This window comes from Bubalus bubalis, chromosome 12 (genome assembly GCF_019923935.1).
Source record: "Bubalus bubalis isolate 160015118507 breed Murrah chromosome 12, NDDB_SH_1, whole genome shotgun sequence".
Taxonomy (NCBI): Eukaryota; Metazoa; Chordata; class Mammalia; order Artiodactyla; family Bovidae; genus Bubalus; species Bubalus bubalis.
The window spans coordinates 104,015,614-104,039,466 of record NC_059168.1 but is presented as its reverse complement, the minus strand read 5'-3'; the positions used below and the strand labels follow the sequence as shown (position 1 = coordinate 104,039,466).

At 60.3% G+C, this 23,853-nt stretch overlaps 1 protein-coding gene across 4 annotated transcripts in view; it reads left to right on the top strand.

Moving 5' to 3' along the window:
* The window catches only part of VAV2 (vav guanine nucleotide exchange factor 2), a 188,591-nt gene that overhangs the window by 152,607 nt on the left and 12,131 nt on the right, over positions 1-23,853 (top strand). For all 4 annotated transcript variants that reach the window (XM_044926526.2, XM_044926527.2, XM_044926528.2 and 1 more), the window contains exons 9-22: positions 3,519-3,618; positions 4,508-4,603; positions 5,418-5,486; positions 6,808-6,894; positions 9,393-9,478; positions 10,214-10,346; positions 12,779-12,888; positions 14,115-14,216; positions 14,586-14,674; positions 19,155-19,171; positions 19,964-19,985; positions 20,903-21,030; positions 22,202-22,276; positions 23,520-23,572. In XM_044926526.2, the coding sequence (XP_044782461.2) occupies positions 3,519-3,618; positions 4,508-4,603; positions 5,418-5,486; positions 6,808-6,894; positions 9,393-9,478; positions 10,214-10,346; positions 12,779-12,888; positions 14,115-14,216; positions 14,586-14,674; positions 19,155-19,171; positions 19,964-19,985; positions 20,903-21,030; positions 22,202-22,276; positions 23,520-23,572 (1,167 nt within the window). The remainder of the gene's footprint in view (positions 1-3,518; positions 3,619-4,507; positions 4,604-5,417; positions 5,487-6,807; positions 6,895-9,392; positions 9,479-10,213; positions 10,347-12,778; positions 12,889-14,114; positions 14,217-14,585; positions 14,675-19,154; positions 19,172-19,963; positions 19,986-20,902; positions 21,031-22,201; positions 22,277-23,519; positions 23,573-23,853) is intronic.

The window sequence follows — 23,853 nt, the reverse complement described above, 5'->3', positions numbered from 1 at the left end:
ACTCCCATTAATGTGGCCTTGATCCTTAGACAAGGCAGATACTCCTGTTTACCACGTGGGCCTAAAGAGACATGTCCCACCCAGAGGTACAGGCTCTCAGGAGAGGTTTACATTAAAGTCAGACTGTCTGTATTTATTGCTGGGGCTGACCAAAGCGGCCCAGAGCCCGACTTCTGGTGGGTCAGAGGCTCGGGCCAGATGGGACCCGGGGAGCTGGTGGCCCGGTGGGAGGGCAGGAGTCCTGGCTTTTAGAAGGGACTCCCTGTGGGGCTTTGCATAAGTGCTGCGAGGAGGATGTCATTCAGAAAGGCAGGTCCCCCCTGCCCAGGACCCCGGGGGTTTCCGTGAGTGTCTGGAGAGGGGTCCTGGGCGGGTGAGGGCTTCCGTGCCCCGTGGCTTCTGCTGGCTGCAGTGTTAGGGGGACGGTGCTGCGCCCTGACTGTAATCTCCATTCATGGGGGCAGGGTCTCTGGGGACTTCTCATCTCAAAGCCCGAGGTTGGGTGGTCCTGCATGGGGACGGCCCTCTCGTACCCTCCTAGAGCCCCCACAGGGGTTCGCATGGCTGCCCTGTCTGGAGGGCTGCCCTGGACCCTCAGCTGGAAAGGCCAGACTTTTGAGTCTCTCCACATCTCCCTTCCCAGATAGGGGAGCTTAGGGCGGGGGAGGGATTGGGGCTTGGGCGTGCGGGGGTTCAGCGTGTCCCACGCCCTGAGCGTTTGGGGTCGTGTGTGCTGAGGCCGAAGTGACGCAGCGAGGAACTGGGCTGTCAGTCCTTCTGGGAGACGCCTGCGTGCTTCCCTTTATGAGGCTGCAACCGAACGTTCCGGGGTAAACAGCACAGCCCTGGTGGAGAGCCACATGGAGCCGCTGACAGACATCAGCCGGCTCAGGAAAGGGAGGCCGGAAAGATGACGGCGCTCGCTCAGGGGACGCTCTGACGCTCTGGCCGCGGTCAGTGGGGACAGACGTTAGGGAGGAGGAGGCCATGTTAGAGACAAACCAGTCTGTTTCCTCCCTGACAAGAGCGCCGGGTCCTCCGGGTCGCTCCTGCACCGGGACGGACGTCGTGTCCCGAGCAGTGTCCAGCGAGGGTGCGTCAGGCCGGGTCAGAGAAGGCCGCCTTCCCCGGGTGTCCCTGGCGCCCCCGAGAGACCGTGAGCCACGAAGCCCTCCCCGCCCGCATCGCTCTGCTTCCCCGTTTCAGAGACTTTCACTCAACAGCAGTAGATTTTTATGGTTCGAATGAAGGCCCATCGACTTCACTTCCTTCACCGACTTCCTCCAACTGACTCAGAACATCCTGTCGGTTTCTCTGGATTTTCAAGGAAGAGTCAAACCGCCCCCAGACTCCACAGCCCAGGGAACCTGGCCTGGGGCTGGTGATCGGACGGCGTCATGTGGACGGAGGGCCAAGGGGTCAGCATGAGTGTCCCAGGGGCTGTTGCCACAAATTCCCACAAACTCGGAGGCTTAACACATCAGAAGTTTAATTCTCTCTCAGGCCTGGAGGCTAGTGTCCAAAACCGGTCTCGTTGGGCCCTGCTCTCTCTGGAGGCTGCGGGGAGGGGCCTCCCTGATGCTTCCAGCGCCCGAGGGCCCCAGATGTCGTTGTCTTGTGGCCGCAGCCCCCAGTCTGTTCTCCATGCTCACTCGGCTTCTTTCTGTGTCTCTGGGTCCTTCCCTCTCTTACAAGGACCTTGTCCTCAGATGCAGGGCCCACCCTAGTCTGGTGTGATCTGACCGCGACTCTGTGGGCTGTGATTACATCTGCAGAGACCCTGTTTCCAGGGTCACATCCTGAGGCCCCTGGTGGACATGCCTTTGGGGACCGCTGTCCCACCCAGGACAGAGCATCTTGGCCAGTCAGCTGAGTCCCTGAGAAGCTCCCCTCCCATCTCAGTGGGGCCAGCTGTGGTCGGAGGCGGGGGGTGTGTGCAGCACAGCTCTGCTCTGCAGTTGGGTAGTGGGTGGGGGTGGCCCTGGGGTGCTGGCTGTTGGACTCAGAAGAGGCCTCCCCACGGGGCTGGGGAGACTGGGCTCGGGAGCCACGTGGGTTCTGGATTTGCCGTGGGATCCGGCCCGGCCACTCCCTTGCTGGTGACCTTAGGAGTCTGATCACCTCCCAGAGCCTAAATGTGGTGTGTAAGTGAGCCTGAGAGCAGGCATGGGTAGTCCCTTGGTCTTTGCCGTGGTCAGATTTCACTTGTCACCTGTTTACGGATGAACATGGCTACTCACAGCCGAGTATGTAAGGGCCTTGTGCAGGCCTTGCCAGCCGGGGCTCCAGGCCGCATGCTGGCACGCGGGGAGGAAGGAGACCCGTGCCTGGAGCTCAGAGCTGGTGGCGGGCAGGGGGCCCCGTCTCCTTTGTGGACCCCACCAGGCTGGAGGACGGGGTGGGGAGGGGTGGGGACGCAGAGCAGGAAGTGGTAAGGCGGGGTTTTGATGGATGAGTAGAAGTTTTCTGGCTGGGGAAGTCTGCAGCTGTACTCGCTGATGTGAGGGGCGTGCGGTGAGGAAAACAGGGCTGGGACCTGCTGTCCACACAGTTTGTCTGCCAGAACCTCAGGCTGAGTGAGCCGAGGGAGTGCGGAAGTTAAGGGGGCTCCCCAAGGCTGGCCGCTCGGGGGCTCCAGGCTTCAGGTGCTCAGGAGCAGGTCTGCAGGGCCCGGGGAGTCGGGGCTGCTGAGGAGCTGTGCCCGGCAATGTGGGCAGTGCCCGCTGGGCTGTGGGCAGGGCGTTCGCTGCCCACGTAGCCTTCCCTCGACGTGGGGCAGCCCTGCCTTACGGACCGGCACAGCTTGCACAGAGATCTCTGGGTCTCCAGCCCCTGATCGCTTCCAGAGATGATGGGTCTTAATCAGCTTTCACGTGAAAGCTCTCAGTTTAATAGCAAATCATTGGAGTAGAAAGGTCTGGGGAAGGCGGGTGCCCGTTTCCCCGTGGTTGGCAGCCCTGCTCCGGGGCAGGGAAGGGAGGGAACACAGCCTCACGCAGAGAACTCGTGAGGGGCTGTCGCGGGGAGAGACCTGTGGCTTGTCATGAAAGCAGAAGACTCACACCCAGTGTGTGTGTGTGTCTCTGTGTGTGTCTCTGTATGTGTCTCTTTGTGTCTGTGACTCTGTGTGTGTCTCTGTGTCTGTGTGTGTGTGTGTCTGTGTGTGTGTCTGTGTGTGTGTCTCTGTGTCTCTGTGTGTGTGTGTCTCTGTATGTGTCTGTGTGTGTGTGTGTGTCTGTGTGTCTGTGTGTGTCTGTGTGTGTGTGTGTCTGTGTGTGTGTGTGTGTCTCTGTGTCTCTGTGTGTGTGTGTCTGTGTGTGTGTGTGTCTCTGTATGTGTCTCTGTGTGTGTGTGTGTCTGTGTGTGTGTCTGTGTGTGTGTGTGTGTCTCTGTGTCTCTGTGTGTGTGTGTGTGTCTGTGTGTGTGTCTGTGTGTGTGTCTGTGTGTGTCTGTGTGTGTGTGTGTGTCTCTGTGTCTCTGTGTGTGTGTGTGTGTGCGCGCGTGCGCCCACCGCCCAGGCTCCTGATCTACGGGGAGTACTGCAGTCACATGGAGCACGCCCAGAACACACTGAACCAGCTCCTGGCCAGCAGGGAGGACTTCAGACAGAAAGTCGAGGTACTGGGGGCTTCCCGCCTGGGCCTGCCCATCCCTGGCCTCTTGCCCGTTTCCTGGAAAGGTGGGGATGGGGCAGCGACATGACGTGTTTGTAGATGTTTTTGGCCGATGAGTGTTTCCTTTGCCTTTTGTTGCGGGTTGAGAGTGGGCAGGGGAGGTCACCGTCCCAGGCCCCGGCCCAGCCTGAGTCCCCTGGGTGCAGCTGTGGCAGGGCCCCAGGACCAGACCTGGCTTAGTGGGGGGCTACAACTGATCCCTGACCCTGGTCTGTTTGGACCCTGAGGGGCCCCAGGTGATGGACGTTTGCTGGGAGCCGTGGAGTCTCCCAGCCCTGCAAGTCTCACCCGCCTTGAGCCCCCGACGTGAGCTCCTCTCCAGGCTCCTGCCTCCTTTGGGCAGCAGGCGGTTCACAGAGACGGGGCTTCCCGGGTTGTATCTGGCTGCTCGGATGTTTTCCAGGGTGAATCCTGGTGGCATGTCCCCTTTCTCCCGCAGTGTTGGGAGGTGACACGCCCCTTAGAGAGGCCTGATGCCCCTGTGTATCCATGCAGCCCCTGGGAGCCCTCATTCCTGAGGGTGGTCCCCCCTTAGTGTGAGCTGGCTCCCCTGAGCATCTCGGGTAGATCCCAGGGCAGGGGTCGCTCGGAATCCACCTCCAGGTGGCCACTGCAGACCCTGAGGCTGTGAGGGGCGGCAGGCCCCTTGCCCTCTGCACACAGTGGGTGTGGGGAGGGTGTCTAGGAGCCTGACCAGAGATGCACTGGACACCCAGGCTGTCGTTCAGGGCTTGGATCTGCCCTCCTCCCCAAGCTGGGAGGTGGGGGAGCTGAGGTCTGGCATCCCTGAGCAAGGATGCTCTAAATCCACTTGCTGCTCCCCCGGCACCCAGGAATGCACCCTGAAGGTCCAGGACGGGAAGTTCAAGCTGCAGGACCTGCTGGTGGTCCCCATGCAGAGGGTACTCAAATACCACCTGCTCCTCAAGGTGAGACAGGCCGGAGCGGGCCAGGGCCCACAGAGCCCAGGGTGTGCGGTGGAGCCCGCAGATGGGCCAGACTGACAGACGAACAAGCAGCGGAAAACAGTCCATGCCTACTGCCCAGAAGCTGTAAAACAGGGACTTCCCTGGTGGTCTGGTGGTTAAGACTGCTCACTCGCAGTGCAGGGGGCCCGGGGGTTTGATCCCTTGTCGGGGAACTAAGAGCCTACATGCCAAGAGGAGCAAGCCAAAAAAAAAAAAAAAAAAAACTGTAAGATAAGTATCAGGAGCTATGCAGTAATTTATATGTATTACGAGTATTTGTTAGTTAATACACAGGGAACATTATGATTCGGATCAGTAAGAGAAAATGAAACGGGAGACAGAAAAGCATCCTCAGGCCAGAAGTAAGAGCTCCGGGGGCTGGACTCTTAACCCAGCCCGTGACCTTCCTGTAGTCAGGAGAACGGGAGGCCCTTCGGGACAGACAGGCTGCTGGGGGGACGGCGGTCTCCGCGAGGTGCAGGGCGAGGCTCCTCAGTGAGTCCTCAGCTCCCCTTTCTGCTCAGCTCCTGGCTTTGTGCTATCTTAATGTCCCTCTCTTTATCCATGAGAGTTGGGGACAGCTCGCCTCAACGCCATGTGTCCCCTGGGGTGGACTTGCCATCGGTCTGGAGTTGGGCAGTCAGACCAGAGCCTGGGGGAGGGTGCGCGGGGGCCTTGTCCGGGGGCGGGGGGCTGGCTCCCTGTGCACACCTGGCGCTGGGTGGGGGGCGGGCCCAGGCCCTGGGTGGTGACCCGGTGCCCTCCGCCCCTCCAGGAACTTCTGAGCCATTCCACCGACCGGCCGGAGAGGCAGCAGCTCAAAGAAGCGCTGGAGGCCATGCAGGTGGGTCACCGAGGCAGGGGAGAGGCTGGGCAGACAGGGCTTTCCGAGCCGGGCCTGCCGTCTTGGACTGGACCTGGGCTAACAAACAACCTGCCCTCTGTGACCGGAGACGTAGATTTTCCTGGGGTGGCAGGAGACACAGGACGGGGCAGGATGGTGGATGAGACCCACCAAGGGCAGAGGGACCGTGTGTGTGTGCAGGGGGGCCCGCAGCAACTCCCCTGAGGCTCCGTTCCTCCTCTCCTACCTCTCTGACTGTCCACCGCTGCCGTCAGCAGAATCCAGGTAGCGGACTTGGTTCTGGGCTGCCTGGCCCCATGGTTCCCTCTGTCCAGCCCTGTGGCAGCTGCTTCTGAAATGCCCCCCCCCCCACCCCCAGCCACGCTGCCTCTCCCCTGCCCACTCCGTCCACAGAAGCCGCTGAGCAGCTCCGCACTGAAAGGAGAGCCCGGCTCCGTCCCTACCCACTCAGAGCCAGCCCGTGGCTCCCACCGCCTGTGGTGCCTGGCCTCTGATGCACCCGCCTTCCGGGCAGGCTCCCGCAGGGGCTCCGTCCTTTCTCACCTGTGCGTTGGCTGGGGCTGAACTTGGCCCCGGTCACCGGGCAGTGCCGTGCGCATTCTCCGTCTTTACAAAGCTGTGTTCCCGGGAGGCCCGGCCCTTTGCTGGCTTCTGCGCCCCACGGCTGGGCGGCCTGTGTCAAGAGGTCCTCTTAGCAGCCTGTCCTCCTGGAGAGCCTTGCTCCAGGCCGTGGGGGCCATGGAGGCCGCGGGGGCTGGACGGTTCACTGTCCTGCCTTCGGGTCTCGGAACCTGCCCTGCCGGTGGGCTTCTGGGGCAGGGGCCACTGGAGGGGAGCCTGAAGTAGGCTCTTGCCGCCTACCCCCCCACTGCCCGCCTCCTGGGCCCCAGCCCAGGCTCTGGGTGCCTGCCCCCTCGGCCTGCTGGAGAGCAGCAGGCAGTGCCCCCTGGGGACCGCTGGGAGGCTGCAGCGCGCGGACGGCCGGGCCCAGGGCTGCCCTCGCTCCACAAGGAGCGGGCTGGCCCAAGTCTCCTTGGCTGCTCTCTTCCTCTCAGACCAAGAAAGGGCCGAGTGACGTTAGAAAGGAGCCACTCTGGTCTATGGGGGGTTTTGCGGCCCGCCGATGGGCTGCACCTTTCTGATCTTACTCATTTGTCAAGTGGGTGATGCTTCTCACACCGCATCACTTCGAGGCCCAGTCTCCTCTGGGAACAGGAGACGGTGCTCTGGGAACGTCCGGCCCTCGGACAGCACCCGGCATGGGCCTGCTAACCCACTCCCCACCTCTGTTGTGCCCCAGGACTTGGCCATGTACATAAACGAAGTTAAACGGGACAAAGAGACCCTGAAGAAAATCAGCGAATTTCAGAGCTCTATAGAAAACTTGGTGAGTTGACTGCCCAAAGCGTGGAGATAATTGCGACCGTCTCTCTCTCTGTAGATATAGATATCACTTCTAAACATTACTTTCACAATCCTGACACTGAATTAAGCGCAAGGGTGACTGGACACTGTCCATCGGGGTCATGGAGGCAGGTGCAGCCGTGCCCCGTGCTGCCCGCCGAGAGAGGCGAGCAGCTTCTGGAGCTGAGTGACCTTGAACTGCTGGGCTGCGCACCCTGGCTGGCCCAAGTGCCCTGTGGCAAAGGTGGCCGCTGGCTGAGGGGCGGGGCCTGAGGTGAAGGACACTCGTGACTGCCCTGCCCTTCCTGCCTGGCCTGGACCAGGACTCTCTTGGGTCCAAAGGGAGGATGCGGTTTCTGGGGGCTGTGGCTCCTCTTGGTCCGGGCCCCTTGGCCACCCCCATCTACGATCCCTGGGAGGGACAGTGGAGAGGCTTTGGTCACTCTGTCCGGGAGCTGCCCTGGATTCTTCTCACCACCTTGGCCTCTAGCAGGGTGACGCCTCATGGGGCCTGATCCCCGGGTCAGAGGCTCAGCCTCGGGTGCTGGGTGAAGCATGCTGTCCTGCAGGGAGGGGAGACGGGCCATCCCAGCAAGCAGGCCGGTGTTCCCCCCGCCCCCACCGTGTCCGCGAGCGCCGGCCTCGCGCAGTCTGCGGGACGTTTAGCCGGGGTTTCTCCGTCTCGGCACTGCCGATGCCTGCAGCCGGCCGCTCGTGGTGGGGGCGTCTGTGCCTCTGTGCATCATAGGGTGGTGGGCTGCACCCCTGGTCTCTGTCCACCCGATGCCGGTAGCACCCCCTGCTTTGGGGGCCCAAGTGAATGACCGCCACACACACCTCCAGACGTCGCCAGATGCCCCTGGCTGCAGAATCACCCTGGCCACAAACCACTGGTTTGCACACATTTTCACCTCCTGGTCCCTGAACGTACAGGGTCTCGGGGAGTCGCTGTCTAGGACAGATCCCCGGGCTACCCCACCAGGGTCAGAAGAGCCCAGACGGGACTGCCCGTACAGACATGGGGTGTGAAAACCAGGTGTCATACCGCAAAGAAAACAGAAGTTACCAGACAGCGTTATGACTCGACTGATTTTTCTCTCCTGTCAGAGGGCAGAGGAGGTCAAGGGCGACTGTGCCAGGCTGTTGGCGGTGGTGCCAGTGGCCTGGCCTGTCCGTCATCCCCTCTGAGTGTCAGATGTTTTCGATGGATGGACGGGCACTACTCTTGTCATGCAACGACTTTTATTTTTAAGTTTTCACGTACGGGCGGTTCTTGCTCATTAAATAGCAAAGATTAAACAGCAGGTGAGCAGGTGTGCGGTTTTCCCTGGACCCCGTCCGAGCAGGTGGACCTAGTGCCTGTCTGCCTGCACTTTGGAGATGAGGCCTGAGGTCTCTGCGTCACTGATCAGGGTGTTGGTCCCACCCTGCGTGACACCAATGCTGCGCTTTTTTATTTTCTTTTAAAATTTTATTTATTTTTTATTTTTGGCTGTGCCAGCTCTTGGCTTGCTGCACAGGCTTTCTCTGGTTGTGGTGAACGGGGGCTACTCTCTAGTTAAGGTGCAGGGGTTTCTCACTGGGGTGGCTTCTCTTGTTTTGGGGCACGGGCCCTGGGGCTTGAGGACAGCAGCAGCTGCAATTCCTGGGCTCTGGAGCACAGGCTCAGTGGTTGTGGAACACGGGCTTAGTTGCTCCGAAGCATGTGGGATCTTCCCGGACCAGGGATCGAACCCTTGTCTCCTGCATGAGCGGTGGATTCTTTACCACTGAGCCACCAGGGAAGCCCCCACGATGCACGCTCAGTCGTGCTCTGGAAGCTTCTGGAAAACAGAAAACTCTGAAAGAAGATCTTGAGAGCCTGCATCGTAACTCTGGGCGAGCTGGCCCCAGAGCACTTTGCAGCATCCCCTCCTTTATCTGTCGGCGTAGATGGGCGCAGGGCAACCTGTCCAGAGCGGTCTCTTATGACTCAAAGCAGAGCAAGAGGTACAAACCAGGCGGAAAACGAAACTGAAATCCCTGCAAACCAGAGAGAGGGTTGTGACTCGGAGGCTTTTCCTGTGGCAAGTGAACCACAGGCAGGACCCCCGCGCCCCGCCCGCCCTCCGTCTGATAAGCGCTGTTTGTTCTCTTTTTGATTCGGTTTCTCCGGGTTGGGCGTCTGGCTTTCCTCACCAGGTTTCCACTCGGGCGCCACACAACAGCAGCCTGTTACCGTGAGCCCCCTATCAATCGCCCTTTGTTGCCGCAGAGCTGGGGGGAGTCCAGAGTGGGGGCCTCAGGCCCGGTTCCTCCCCAGCCTCCCCTCCCCGCTCCATCCTCAGCAGCAGCCAGGAACCACAGGGCTGGTCTCCCACGGCCCCCACCTTCGGTATCCGTGGGAAACGGCCGCCCCGGGCATGTGCCCACCTGCGTTTCTCTCCACGTAGGGAACGCGCTCTGGCTCCCGGGCTCACGGCCTTCTCCTTTCTTTCCCAGCAAGTGAAACTGGAGGAATTCGGGAGACCGAAGATCGACGGGGAGCTGAAGGTCCGGTCCATAGTCAACCACACTAAGCAAGACAGGTGAGCGGAGCGGGCCCCGGGCTGGCGCACCCCGAGTCAGACGCCCCGCCCCAGGGGCACCCCACGCCCTCGCAGGTCTGGAAACAGCTTTTCCTGTGAATTCAGCTTCTGGTTGCTCCATTCTAATTGCTTTCTTCCTTCTCTGAGAGCAACAGCCACTGGCTGCCCTGCCCGTGGCTGGCACTGCATGGGGGTGGGGGCCAGCCAGAGGCTCCTAGGGGCGGCTGTGTGAGTTCTCTGCCAAAGGGACGGTCAGGAGTGCCGGGCGGGGCACAGGAAAGCCCCTGTGAGCTGGCGCAGCCCTAGTGTGTTCAGCCTTCCGCTCATACCTGCCATGTCCCAGGCCTGGGACCGTGGCCGGGGTCACAGCAGATATGAGCCCTGCCTCCACAGGGCTCCCAGTCCAGTGTGCAATGCACATGTCAGTGGGAGTGACTGTCGGAGGCCAGCGCTGCGAGGAAGGCCAGCTTGAGGGGCAGAGGAGCCCATAAGCACCTCGGGCCTCTGGGGCAGGAGCCTAGGTGGGCTTCCTGGAAGAGGTGTAGGTGGACTTCCTGGAGGAGGTGTATCTGGGCAGCTGAGGCCTGGCTGAGGGGTCAGAGTTAGCCAGGGGTGCAGGCTCAGGCTCGGGGAGGGAATAGCCCTCCTGCCACCCACCCAGGCGCCCCTGGCTGTCACGTGACCTCAGAGCCCAGCTGGCCAAGCTGATGGGTCCCGGGCCGTGCTGCCGGGCAGGTACCTGTTCCTGTTTGACAAGGTGGTCATTGTCTGCAAGAGGAGGGGCTACAGCTACGAGCTGAAGGAGATCATAGAGCTGCTCTTCCACAAGATGACCGACGACCCCATGAACAACAAGGACGTCAAGAAGGTGGGCCCCGCTGGGCTGGGCCGGGGGCAGGTGCTGACCCCGCTGAGGGAGGCATCGTGGGGTGGCCGGACACAGGGTGGTTGGTGGGCGGGCCGGCCTCTAGCCGCTCTGTCAGGCCCAGCACCTCCCTGGCCTCTCGTCTGAGTCTTTCCTGGGGTTGGGGCGGGGGCCCCAAATCCAGATCCCAGCTCCCCAGTGAGGACACTGAGTGGGGGCCCTGCCCGAGGCCTCTGGTAGAGTCCAGCCTTAGACATTGGCGGCCTGGCTCCAGCCCCTGTGCCCGTTCAGCAAGAGACACTGCTGCCCCTCCCCAGGCCTCCCACTTTGGACGAAAGCTCTGGATGGGTCTTCCTATGGCTTGTCAGACTCTGATGTCCAGACACGGGGCTGTGGGCTGGTGCAGGAAGGGCATGACTGATGAAGGCGGAGCCATGACTGCTGAGGAGGGGCCATGACTTTTGGGGGAGGGGCCATGACTGATGAAGGCGGGGCCACGAGGAATGAAGGCGGAGCCATGATGGATGAAGGCGGGGCCATGACTAATGAAGGAGGGGCCATGACCGCTGGGGGTGGAGCCATGAAGAATGAAGGCGGGGCCATGACTGCTGGGGAGGGGCCATGACTTTGGGGGAGGGGCCATGAAGGATGAAGGCGGGACCATGATGGATGAAGGAGGGGCCATGACTGCTGGGGGAGGGGCCATGACTGTGAAGGTGGGTCCATGAGGGATGAAGGCAGGACCATGACTGATGAAGGAGAGGCCATGACCGCTGGGGGTGGAGCCATGAGGAATGAAGGCGGGGCCATAACTGATGAAGGCGGGGTCATGAGGGATGAAAGCGGGACCATGATGGATGAAGGAGGAGCCATGACCGCTGGGGGTGGGGCCACGACTGATGGAGGAGGGGCCATGAGGGATGAAGGCGGGATCATGACGGGTGACGGCGGGGCCATGACTGAGGAAGAGGAGCCATGACTGCTGGGGTTGGGGCCATGACTCCTGTCTGGTTCAGGGCTGCTCTGCCGAAGCTTCTGCTGAGCACCTAGCAGGTGCAGCCCTGGGCTGGGTGGGGGGTGCAGGGAACCAAAGTGCTAAAGAGCCTGGACTCTCAAGCTTAGAAGTAGAAAGCAGTAGCTCCTCCCAGGCTCAGGGCTGAGGATGCACCCCACTACGTGCCCTGAGTGCAGCTTGTCACCTTCCCCTCTGGGAGGAGGGCCTTGCCCTGGCTGCCCCGTCGCAGGGCACTTGGTGTGGGCTGTGTCCTGAGCTGTGGTCACCGACGCGGGGCTGGGCCAGGCTCCTTGATTACCTCATCTCCCCTTTTCCTTTCTTCTCCTCATGCTGCCTAGTCTCACGGGAAGATGGTAAGCCCCCGGCAGCCTGCTGCTCACTGCCTTCGTGCATCTGGGCCTGCTGCTGACAGCTCTTCCCTGAGCCAGGGGTGGGGCCTGGGGGCTCCGGGAGTGGGGTCTGGGGGCTCCGGGAGTGGGGTCTGGGGGCTCCGGGGGTGGGGCCTGGGGGCTCCGGGAGTGGGGTCTGGGGGCTCTGGGTGGGGCCTGGGGGCTCCAGGGGTGGGTCTGGGGGCTCCGGGAGTGGGGTCTGGGGGCTCTGGGTGGGGTTTGGGGGCTCCAGGGGTGGGTCTAGGGGCTCCGGGAGTGGGGCCTGGGGGCTCTGGGGGTGGGGTCTGGGGGCTCCAAGGGTGGGTCTAGGGGCTCCGGGAGTGGGGTCTGGGGGCTCTGGGTGGGGTTTGGGGTTCTGGGCGTGGGGTCTGGGGCTCCAGGTGGGATCTGGGGACTACAGGAGTGAGGTCTGGGGGCCCCAGGGGTGGGGTCTGAGGGCTCAGGATGCATCTGGGGGCTCAGGGTGGGCCTGAGCCAGGCGAGCTCATGGCATTCCCTCGGCCTCACCTTGGCCTCTGGCTTATGAGATGACATGTGTTGGTGATCACAGATCTGTCTGCAGTTGAGGGTGTGAAGTGACGCCCCCTGCCCCCCGCACTCCGGTCCCTGGAGGTTGAGGACGGGGTGCTTTCAGAGCTGGGGGGTTTTGTCTCCTCTCTGCCGTCTTCTCTTTTTTCTTTCCGTCTTGCTCTCTTTTCCTTTTCCCCTCTAGCTTTTCTGACACAAATGGGCTCATATTTCCCAAATTCTTCTTCCTGGTTCCCTCCGGAGGCCCCGAGCGCTGGCCCGGCCTGGTGGTGGCCAAGGGCTGGGCAGGCTGGGCCGGCTTTGCTCCCGTGGCCCATGGCCGCCTCTGCCTTTTATTGTGTGTTTTCTGTTGTTTTACTTCAGACCAGTGAGTTTTTCTGGCATCACATTTAGGGAGTGGAAGTGGGTGGGCCGCCATCCTGGAGGGGCCCCGGGACATCTCGTTAGAGGGCACGTGCGTGCATGCCCGCGCCTGTTTCAAGCATGCTACCGTCTCCCCACAGTGGTCCTACGGCTTCTATCTCATTCACCTGCAAGGCAAGCAAGGCTTCCAGTTTTTTTGCAAGACAGAGGACATGAAGAGGAAGTGGATGGAGCAGTTTGAGATGGCCATGTGAGTCTGCCACAGCAGGGGTGTGCGGGTGGCCGGCCCCGTGTGGGCTCCTCAGACGAGAGGTCCTTCAAGTGACCGGAGGCTCAGCCTGTCTCTGTCGCCCTGGGTGAAGCCAGTCCCCTCCCCCTGGTGGCATTCTTGATCCTTAATCTACCAGCAGCCAGAGCCCCCGGAGCCGAGCCTCCCACACCTGTCTGGCTGGGCAGCGAGTGGCCAGGAACGGCCATGATGCAAGACGGACTCATGGTGACCTGGGTCCTTGGGGCCTTCCAGGCTGCGGATGGTCACCTTTGAGGAAAGCCCCAGAACCATTTGTCTGTGAAATCCAGGAGGAGCCCCAGTTGTCCCACAGAGAAAGCTGGTCACAGGGGTCCCCGGCCACATCACACCTTGAGGCCTGGGCGGCTGGGCCTGGGGCCTCCGGGCAGGTGCACTCGCCTCCCCTCCTGGTGGAAGGGTGATGTTGGTTCTGGGGTTATTGGGAGGCTCAAACAGGGTCCCACGTGAGGCACGTCAGAGGAGGTGGCAGGCAGGCGGTGAGTCCCGCGGCTTCCAGGGGCTGTAATTTTCTCCCCATATTCTATTGTGAAAAACTTCAAGTGTTTATCCAAAAACATCGTGGTAAATGCCTGGGCTCCTGCGTTCACACCTTGAGCTGCTCTGTCACACGCTGTCCCCCTGCCCTCTCCCCGCCCTTTCCTAGAGCCGCCTTCCCCCCTCCCCTCCCCTCCCCGCTCTGTCCTAGAATCCCCTCCCCCCCCCCCCCCCAGGCCCTGTCCTGGAGCCCCCTCCCCACCCTCCGCCCTGTCCTGGAGCATCTGCTGGTGGACTCGCTCTGGTGAATTGCAGACACGGGTGCAGCCCCCGTGACATTTGAGGTGACCCCCTGTGAGCTCACGATTCATTTAGATTTTTCCATCTCGGGCTCGCACCCAGTGACATTCTTAGAGGGTTTGCTGAGTCGTGACGAGGGGTTGCCCTGGCCACACCCAAGCCTTGTCCAGAGATAGCCCTTCACTGTCACCCTCAGAAACTTCTCAAAAGCCTCCACTTGGACCCCACCCTCCCCGGGGCATCAGGGTCCCCGGGTAGGCCTGGGAGTTCTGGCAGCGCCCGGCTCTGCCTCCTGGCCCCCTGCCCCCAGCCGCGTCCTGAGCCCGGCTGATTCGGGGGCTCCCGTGTCAGTGGGGCTCAGGGAACCTGGCACCCGCTCTCCCTCCCTCCAGGTCAAACATCAAGCCCGACAAGGCCAACGCCAACCACCACAGCTTCCAGATGTACACGTTCGACAAGACCACCAACTGCAAAGCCTGCCGCATGTTCCTCAGGTGGGGGCCCTGCCCTGCCCGCTCCCAGCCCCCGAGGGCGCCTGGGGCTGCCCCGTCCTGCATTCTCACCGCCCAGCGCCCCTAGGCCAGCGCTGCGCTGGGCCCCAGAGATCCGGGGGAGTGGCCCGTCTGTGTGGGCCCGGCCGGCCCTCGGTGCTTGGGATCCAGCGGGGAGGGGAGGAGGTTGTCCCTGGGGGTCCGTCACAGGAGCTGCAGAGCCAGGCCAGGATCATCCAAGGGGAGGGCCGGCACCAGGCTGTGCGTTTGGGCGGGGGTCCTGGGGGCTCTGGGGCTGGGCTGGCTGCTCGGGGGGAGCAGAAGGCCAGGCGGGTTGGGGCTCACCTCACCTCCCGCCCTCCCCTGGCACAGGGGTACTTTCTACCAGGGTTACCTCTGCACCAAGTGTGGCGTTGGGGCGCACAAGGAGTGCCTGGAAGTGACCCCTCCCTGCAAGATCAGTGAGTACCAGCCCCACCCCGCCTGCGGCGCACAAGCCCCAGGGGCCGGCCCATCCCTCACAGTGGCCCCACAAGACAGGGACCAGATGAGGAAACCGAGGCTCGGGGCGGGGGCATGTGCCCCTGGGCACACAGGCTCAGCCTGAGAGCAGGCTGGGGTGCCACGGCCAAGTCCTCCTCCTCGCCTCACTCTCCCTGGCTCTGCTCTGCCTCCTCACTGCCTTCAATGCCTTCTGCCTTTCTCTGCCACACTGCAGTTAAGACCCTGGACCCCTACACGGCCCAGGGCACAGAACGTCCTTGGCAGTTCGTGGAGATTTCCCTTCACAGAGGAACACCTCGGCCCCCGGTTCTCTTGCCCCGTTTGTAGATGGTTCCCCTGCGTGCCCAGCATTTATTACACAAGGCTCCCCTTGGCCCCGAGCCCATTTGTCAGATGGGAAGGCTGAGGCTCCTCTGAATCATCTTGGTTTGGGGAGTTCCCAGCCTACAGCTGCTGGATGGCAGCCGGAAGCCTCAGGCAGTTCCGAAAGATTGCAGCCGCCATGGTGAGGGCTGGCTGCTCGTGTGATCCGGGCACGGGCCTGTGCTGAGCCTCAGCACCGCGCTCCGTGCTTCACGTGGGCTCAGCCGCCCCCGCGGCCCCATGAGATGGGGCGGCTACGCTGCCATCCACGCCTGGGGGACCTGTGCTCAGAGAGGCCTGACACACTCCAGGTAGACGGGAGGACTTGCCAGGCCTGCTGATCACCCAAGATACCAGCATGCAGAGCAGGAGAGTTTTTGTCAGTTCCTCATTTACTGCGACTGCTGGCCCAGGGCCCTGACTGGGGAGGAGGGTCTGACAGGTCAGCCTGGACCCCCTTGTCTCAGCTGACCCCTCTGCCGCCCATTCCAGCCCAGCGGAGGTCCAGCAGCCCTGCTACTCTGCTCCAGGCTGGAGGAAGCCGCCGGCCCCCAGCCCCAGAGAAGGAGGCTTTTCCTCTTTGCCTGTGGATACCGCCCTCTGGTGGCCGCATGTCCTTCATGTCAAGAGACCGGACGGTTCATTTCTTTTGACTTTTTTTTGTGGTCTTGAAAGTAACATATTTATTTGTCAAAAATAATAGAGGGGCAAAAAAAGAGAAGAAATGGAATAAAGAAGAAAATTATCTCTTATGAGCATATTAAGAAATAATCAAAGGAGGTATTTGGCATATTCCCCGACTAGTTTTCTAAGTTTTAAATAATCTTGCTGTTTCTCTTTGCCCTCTGATTGTTAAATACCCTCTTTCATACAAAATGCAGAGGAAAGTAAAGGAGATAAAAGCAACTTGTGGTCACGCCAGGCAAAAACACCCGCTGATGGCCATCACGTGCCTTCTTCCTTTTTTTTCCAGACCCCCCCCCATGCCAATCCCATTTAGGTTTGCGTGTTTTTCGTATGTACAGCTGGGGGCTTCCCAGGTGGCGCTAGTGGGAAAGAACCCGCCTGCCAATGCAGGAGATGTAAGAGACACGGGTTTGATCCCTGGGTTGAGAAGATCCCCTGGAGGAGGGCACGGCAACCCACTCCAGTATTCTTGCCTGGAAAACCCCACGGACAGAGGAGCCTGGCGGGCTACCGTCCACGGGGTTGCACAGAGTCGGACACGACTGAAGTGACTTAGCACACGCACGTACAGCCGAGGCCTCACGGGACAGGCAATGGTGTGTCTTTCGCAAGCTGACGTTGTCAGCATCCTTCCCGTGACTCTGAGAGCCCCTGGTGGGCACCAGGCTTTTTTTTAAGATGTCGTGGTCCCCCCAGCAGAATGGGGAAGACTAGAGATCTCTTCAAGAAAATTAGAGATACCAAAGGAACATTTCATGCAAAGATGGGCTCGATAAAGGACAGAAATGGTATGGACCTAACAGAAGCAGAAGATATTAAGAAGAGGTGGCAAGAATACACAGAAGAACTGTACAAAAAAAGATCTTCACGACCCAGATAATCACGATGGTGTGATCACTGACCTAGAGCCAGACATCCTGGAATGTGAAGTCCAGTGGGCCTTAGAAAGCATCACTACGAACAAAGCTAGTGGAGGTGATGGAATTCCAGTTGAGCTATTTCAATTCCTGAAAGATAATGCTGTGAAAGTGCTGCACTCAATATGCCAGCAAATTTGGAAAACTCAGCAGCGGCCACAGGACTGGAAAAGGTCAGTTTTCATTCCAATCCCAAAGAAAGGCAATGCCAAACAAAGAATGCTCAAACTAATGCATAATTGTACTCATCTCACATGTTAGTAAAGTCATGCTCAAAATTCTCCAAGCCAGACTTCAGCAATGTGCAAACCGTGAACTTCCTGATGTTCAAGCTGCTTTTAGAAAAGGCAGAGGAACCAGATATCAAATTGCCAACATCTGCTGGATCATGGGAAAAGCAAGAGAGTTGCAGAAAAACATCTATTTCTGCTTTATTGACTCTGCCAAAGCCTTTGACTGTGTGGATCACAAGAAACTGTGGAAAATTCTGAAAGAGATGGGAATACCAGACCACCTGATCTGCCTCTTGAGAAATTTGTATGCAGGTCAGGAAGCAAGAGTTAGAACTGGACATGGGACAACAGACTGGTTCCAAATAGGAAAAGGAGTACGTCCAGGCTGTATATCATCACCCTGCTTATTTAACTTATATGCAGAGTACATCATGAGAAAGGCTGGGTTGGAAGAAGCACAAGCTGAAATCAAGATTGCTGGGAGAACTATCAATAACCTCAGATATGCAGATGACACCACCCTTATGGCAGAAAGTGAAGAAGAACTAAAAAGCTCTTGATGAAGAGAAGAGTGAAAAAGTTCGCTTAAAGCTCAACATTCAGAAAACGAAGATCATGGCATCCGGTCCCATCACTTCATGGGAAATAGATGGGGAAACAGTGGAAACAGTGTCAGACTTTATTTTTCTGGGCTCCAAAATCACTGCAGATGGTGACTGCAGCCATGAAATTAAAAGACGCTTACTCCTTGGAAGGAAAGTTATGGCCAACCTAGATAGCATATTGAAAAGCAGAGACATTACTTTGCCAACAAAGATCTGTCTAGTCAAGGCTATGGTTTTTCCCGTGGTCATGTATGGATGTGAGGGTTGGACTGTGAAGAAGGCTGAGCGCCGAAGAATTGATGCTTTTGAACTGTGGTGTTGGAGAAGACTCTTGAGAGTCCCTTGGACTGCAAGGAGATCCAACCAGTCCATTCTGAAGGAGATCAGCCCTGGGATTTCTTTGGAGAGAATGATGCTAAAGCTGAAACTCCAGTACTCTGGCCACCTCATGCGAAGAGTTGACTCATTAGAAAAGACTCTGATGCTGGGAGGGATTGGGGGCAGGAGGAGAAGGGGACTATAGAGGATGAGATGGCTGGATGGCATCACTGACTCGATGGATGTGAGTCTGAGTGAACTCCAGGAGTTGGTGATGGACAGGGAGGCCTGGCATGCTGCGATTCATGGGGTCGCAAAGAGTCGGACACAACTGAGCGGCTGAACTGAACTGAACTGGTCCCCCCAAGGGCAGGTGCATGGCCCCTCTCTTGTGTCTCTGCCCTGCCCCAGCCCCTCCTGGCTTTTTCTCCTCTGCACAGTCCAAGCTGCTTCCTTTCCTCCCATGTGCTTATCTTTCCTCCTGGTCTCAGGCAACATTCCTCGGCTCCACCTCTGGGCCGGGCAGGTTTACCTGTCTGCTGTCCCCGGGGCCAGGATGTCCCAGGGAGATGCCGGCCCCTCCCAGGGCACCTCTCCCCAGGAATCCTCCCCTGGGGGCACCAGCTGCCTGCCTGCCCGGTGCCTGACGCCCCTAACCTCTGCTCTTCAGGGTCGGATTCCTGCGTCTGCACAAGGCAGGCTGCGACCGTGAGTGTGAGGTGGTGTTGAAGGCCCTTCAGCCACACGTCAGCTGCTTGGCGCTTGCTTTGTCCAGTGGTGGAGTTGGCCGCCCAGCTGGATGGATGGCTGGGGCTCAGCCCGCGCTGTGTCCTCCCCTAGGGTCACCCCAGGGCAAGCGGAAAGAATCTCTAGAATGTTTGCCTTCCATCTGACAAGCTGGAGTGCCCGTATGTGAGAACGGGTGGGCTGACAGAGTAGCTCGCCTCCTGTCCCTGGCCTATGGCAGGCGTCACTAGTCAACGGGGGCTCTCTCCCCTTTGGGCCGGGGTTCTGCCCAGTGGCTGGGGAGCTGCTGCCTGGGAGCAGAGTTGGTTCGTGCAGGAAACCTGTTGGCCATGGGGGGCTCGCCCGTGGACCCCCCGTGACCAGAGCTCAGAATTTGTCGTTAGAAGTAACAGGGATTTTCATGGTCACCAGCCGTGCATGTCCATAATCCTTGTCTGCGCCCACGGGCCTTGATGCGCCCCTCCTGGCGCACTTGGGCGCCCCCAGTGGCTCTTGTCGTGAGGCGACAGCCCCCCAGTCCACAGTCCTGGCCCCTTGCCCTCTGACCCCCATGTGCTTCCGTTTCAGGTTCTCCTGCAGACCCGGTGAGTCCGCCAAACCGTTCCCTTCCCGCTGCCCTGCACCACACGCCACGCTGTGCCCGGAGCCAGAAAGACCCAAGCATTCCAGCCCTCAGGCCCGTGGGGCCAGGCTGGCTCGCAGAGCCCCGTTGGTTACGAGGGCCCTTTTTTTTCCATTGTGGTCACCACACAGAAACGGGTCCGGGCGTGGCCTCCTGGCCCGACAGCTTGTCCCCCTGCCCAGCTGCCGCCCGTGCCGCCTGCCCGCGGTCCTGCTGGTGGCCGTGGGTGCTAGGTTCCGCCACAGGCATCCACCCACCTCCCTCCCGTCCCGACTCGATGTAGTGCCCTCTCTTGAACTAATCAAAGATGAAGTTGCTGAGCTCACTTATGGGGTGTGGACATCACGTCTTTCCCCGGCCATGCAGTCCAGCACTTAACAGGCTCTTACGTGGGGTGCAGAGATGCTCTCCAGGAGGAGCGAACACCCCACATTTATTGTGTGCAGCGGGACCTGTCCCAGCCAGAGAAGACAAGCCCCGGGTGGGGTGGTCAGGGCAGGCTTCCTGGAGGAGGTGGGAGTTAGTGGTCAGGGATGGGAGGGGGAAGAGGACAGATGTCCCGGGGCTGCGGAGGGGCGCTGAGGTGGAGGGTGGAGGTCCCACGGGGGAACTGTCACAAGTCCCTGTGGGTGTCCAGGACGTGTCCCTCTGCTCCATCCTCCCTGCCTTGACATCTCTCGTTGGATGTAGGGGGTGGGGGTGTCTTGCTTGGGCGGCCTTCCGTCCTTACTATCGTCTGTCCTTGCCCTCACAGGACGCCTCTGGAGCGGGGCCAGGTGAGTCTGGGACTTGGGCCTTCTCTGCTGTCATCCTTGTCGGGGGTCACCCTGGGCCTAGCCATGGTGGCTGCCGGCTTCGCCCCAAGTTCTCAGCTCCAGGCCCCCAGGGTCTGTGCGCCCTCTGGCCCCATCTCCCTCCCGCCTCCATGCCACCTCCCCTGGGAGCCGTCTTAGTTTCTGTCGACACAGCGTCAGGGGTGGGGACAGGGCCCAGCCTGCCCAGGGTCCCTTCAGCCCAGGCCCCGTGCGGAGCAGACATCTGTGCTCCCAGCTTCTCCCGTCCCCCGTGTCCCGGTGGCTCTGAACTGGGCAAAAGGAGAACTGAAAGCGTCAGGCTTGACACAGCCCGAGCTGCAGGCCAAGTCCAAGCCAATCACGAGAAGCCAAACAAGCCAGTCAAAGAAGCCACGTTCCCGCCTCCGGGGCACCACTCTCAGAACCAGACCTGGCAGACGCGGTCCATGTATGGCTGGGCCGGTCAGCGCAGGGCTCGAGAGACCCACAAGTTCTCGGGGATGCAGCCGGGCCCCCGTGTCAGCCCTGAGCGGCCGGTGGCTCGGTCGGCCGTTGACCCCGCCCCCGTCTCTAACGGGAGGAATGCGTGGTCTCCTGCTCCACGCAGCGCTCCGCCACAGATCCCACGGTGTCTGGAGGAAGACACATAAAGTGCTCTTTAAAAACAGGTTACCGTTACGGAAATGACACCCTGAGCCTGTTCCTCACATAAATAGTTTATTGATACTTACGATGTTTAAGGAAGAGACATGCGAGTCTTAGGGAAAGATTTCAAGGAGGGACGCTACAGGGCCCCGTCCACTTCCAAGAGCCCCAAGAGGTCCAAGAAGGCCAGGGAGGCCAAGGGTGCCTTGGGACAAAGTCACGAAGCCAGGCCTCTCCGGCCCTGTCCTCCGCAGGTCCCAAGATGGTGGCCGTGCAGAATTACCATGGCAACCCCGCTCCCCCCACGAAGCCGGCGCTGACCTTCCAGACGGGCGATGTGATCGAGCTGCTGAGAGGCGACCCCGAGTCTCAGTGGTGGGAGGTGGGTCCCGGGAGGATCTCGCCCCCAGCTGCCCCCTCCTCACTCCCCAGGGCAGAAGTGCAGAGTGCTGCGTTTCCAGGCAGGGGTGGGTTTGGGGTGCTAGACCATCAGAGAGAAAATGGCTGTTTGCGGGGCCTGGGTGTCAGGGTGTCTGCTTTGACATGACAAGGGGAGCAGTGTCCCCTAGCCAGAGAGACCGTCGTCATCCGAGCCGTTTCCCCGCGGCCTCCTGCCTGGGCTGTGTCCTGTACGCACAGACCACGCCTCTCCCACCCTGCTTCCCAGCCCGCCCCAGTCCCGGCCAGCGCCACCGTGCCCAGCGCTGGGGGGACAGCATGTCCGAGGCCCTGCACAGCCATCCCCCAGAAGACACAGGTCCCCGTGATGGTCTGTGGTTCTGGGCCGAGAATCCTGCTGTTCCGGGTAGGGGGCCTGAGAAGGGGAGTTGGGTGGCTAGCGCTGCTCCTCTCCTAAGCCCTGTCCCCGGGGGTCCACACAGCGCCCCAGGGACCCAGGGCACTTACCCAGCCCGGGGACCGCAGTGACCTGCTTAGAACTGACGCTAGCACACGTGTTCGTCAGCGTCCGAGTCCTGTTACCGGCGGCCTCGTCACTGTGTGCGGTGCTTGTCCCTGCATTCTTACTCACGGACTCGCTGCACGAGGCTGTGTCTCATGTAACTGCAGATTCGCGAGCTGACTCAGGGGCTGCGGTCCGGTCTCCCCCACGCTGACCCAGCCACCCAGTGCCCCTCCTCTCCCCGGTGTCCCCAGGGCCGTGAGGTCTGAGTGGCCCTGCAGAGACACTTGGCTGATGGGAAGGTGGGGGCTGCTGGGGAGACCTTGGGAGAGAGTGGGGAGAGTGAACCCCCGACCCCAGGTCCGTGATCCCCTGACGGCTTGGGAAGGGCCGGTGTGGATAAGAGGAGACGGCTTCCAGGAGAGAGAGTTTTATCCCTTCTCTGGGGCCTCAGTGTCTTTGTCTGGGAAGTGGGGTGCCCCGCACTTCACCTTCCTGCCCAGAACGGCTCTGAGTTCAGCTCCGGTGACAACAGGTGATGCTGTGACAGGCTTCTCAGGGACTCCCCTCATCCTCCTTGGGATAACTCCCTGCCTCCCCCAAAACTAGCCAAGCCAGGCCCCGTACACCCTGACCCTCTGTCCACTCCCAGGGTCGGCTGGTGCAGACCAGGAAGTCAGGCTACTTCCCCAGCTCGTCTGTGAAGCCCTGTCCTGTGGATGGAAGGGTGAGTACTTTTCACGGAAGCTTCTGGAGCGTGGGGCCAGGGTGCCATGAGTGCCGAGAACATCCTTCTCACTCAGGACACCCTGGGCATGTTCAGGCCATCGCAAGCTGGCCTCAGAGCTGGGACGGGAGTCTAAGAGGCAGGGGTGCCCTCCTGGTGGGAAGACATGGCTGGCTTTAAAAACACTAAAATGGGCATCTCTGTAGCAGGCATCATGGACCAGAGACCAGCTGCCTGTCTTCAGCTTTTAGGGCCTTCATAGGTCTTCTCCCTCAAACATAGAGATGCAGAGCTAGGGATTGTGTTATTTAGAAAAGAGGTAATATGGCATTTCTTTCATTTGAGTGCTGTGGAGAAGATCCTGCTGTGTTACAAAAGGCATCTCGCTGTCAGCCTTGAATGAATGGCAGCACCCCCATTCACCCAGGAAAAGACAGCTAAAACTGAGAGAATGAAACTTCTCCCAAAGTGGCAGGAGGCAGGTGCAAGGCTCCTGGGAGTCCTGGTGCACCCACCGGGCCCTGCCTGGCCTCCGGCCGCACTGCCCAGCCTGCTGCTTCCGCGCAGGCCATTGCCCCGGTGAAGGAGAAAGCATTTTTGGACATGCCTTGCTGACAGGGCAAGGGGACCAGACAGCAGAAGAAGAAAATGTCGCTAACTCACTGAGTGGCCTGTGTGTGTTGCGGGAGGCACTTCCTGGCCCTGGGCCTGTTTCCCCATCGGCATGGTGACTGGGGTGGGGTGGGGACAGGTAGTCTGGCGTTTTTACCCATCCTGTGGTCCGGTGCGGGGGCCCGGGGGGAGGGCTCTGGCCAGCGAGGACACAGCGTGGGGTCTGCAGAGCGGCACGGTTCACCTGCAGACGCAGCCCTCTGCCTGCAGACACTACTGCCGTCCCCGTGCCCACCCACGGGCTGCAGCCGTCTGCACAGAGAACAGGAGGGTAGGGTGTGCTCCTGTCCACCGCTGAGAAGTCCCAGCAGCCTTTGGGTTGCTCTCTTCCTCCTAACAGTGCACTGGTCGTTGAGTGCTATACGTTCATTCATTCAGTCAAACCCACCGAGCACCTGCCTAGAGACGGTGCGTCCCGGCACCTCCCAGGCCAGTGGCTCTGGGTGAGAGTCCACAGACGTGCTGGGAGCCAGGGCTGGGCCCCCCAGCTCACCGGTGACAGGAAACCACTGGTCCCCACGCTGTGGACAGTCCCCAGGGAGACACTGACCCCAGCATTCTCTCCTGCCAGCCACCCATCAGCCGGCCGCTGTCCCGGGAGATGGACTACACAGCGTACCCCTGGTGAGTGGGTCAGCGGGGTCCCTTTGTGCTGGAGGCATGTGGTCCCTGGCTACCCCCTGTGTCTCCAGGGTGGCTGAGCCCAGCTGCACGCGGCCTCTTCTCCCCTTCTCAGCTGTGAGTTGCTGGGAAACAGGGAGAATGTTCTCTACCCCAGGCAGCTGTTTCCCTGTAACAAACAGATAGATCATCAGGTTAGAACATTTAGGAGAAGGAAACCTTTTTTAAATGAGATCTTACTTGAGTATAAAATATAGAAAAGGAGTTGTGAAAGTGTTAGTCGC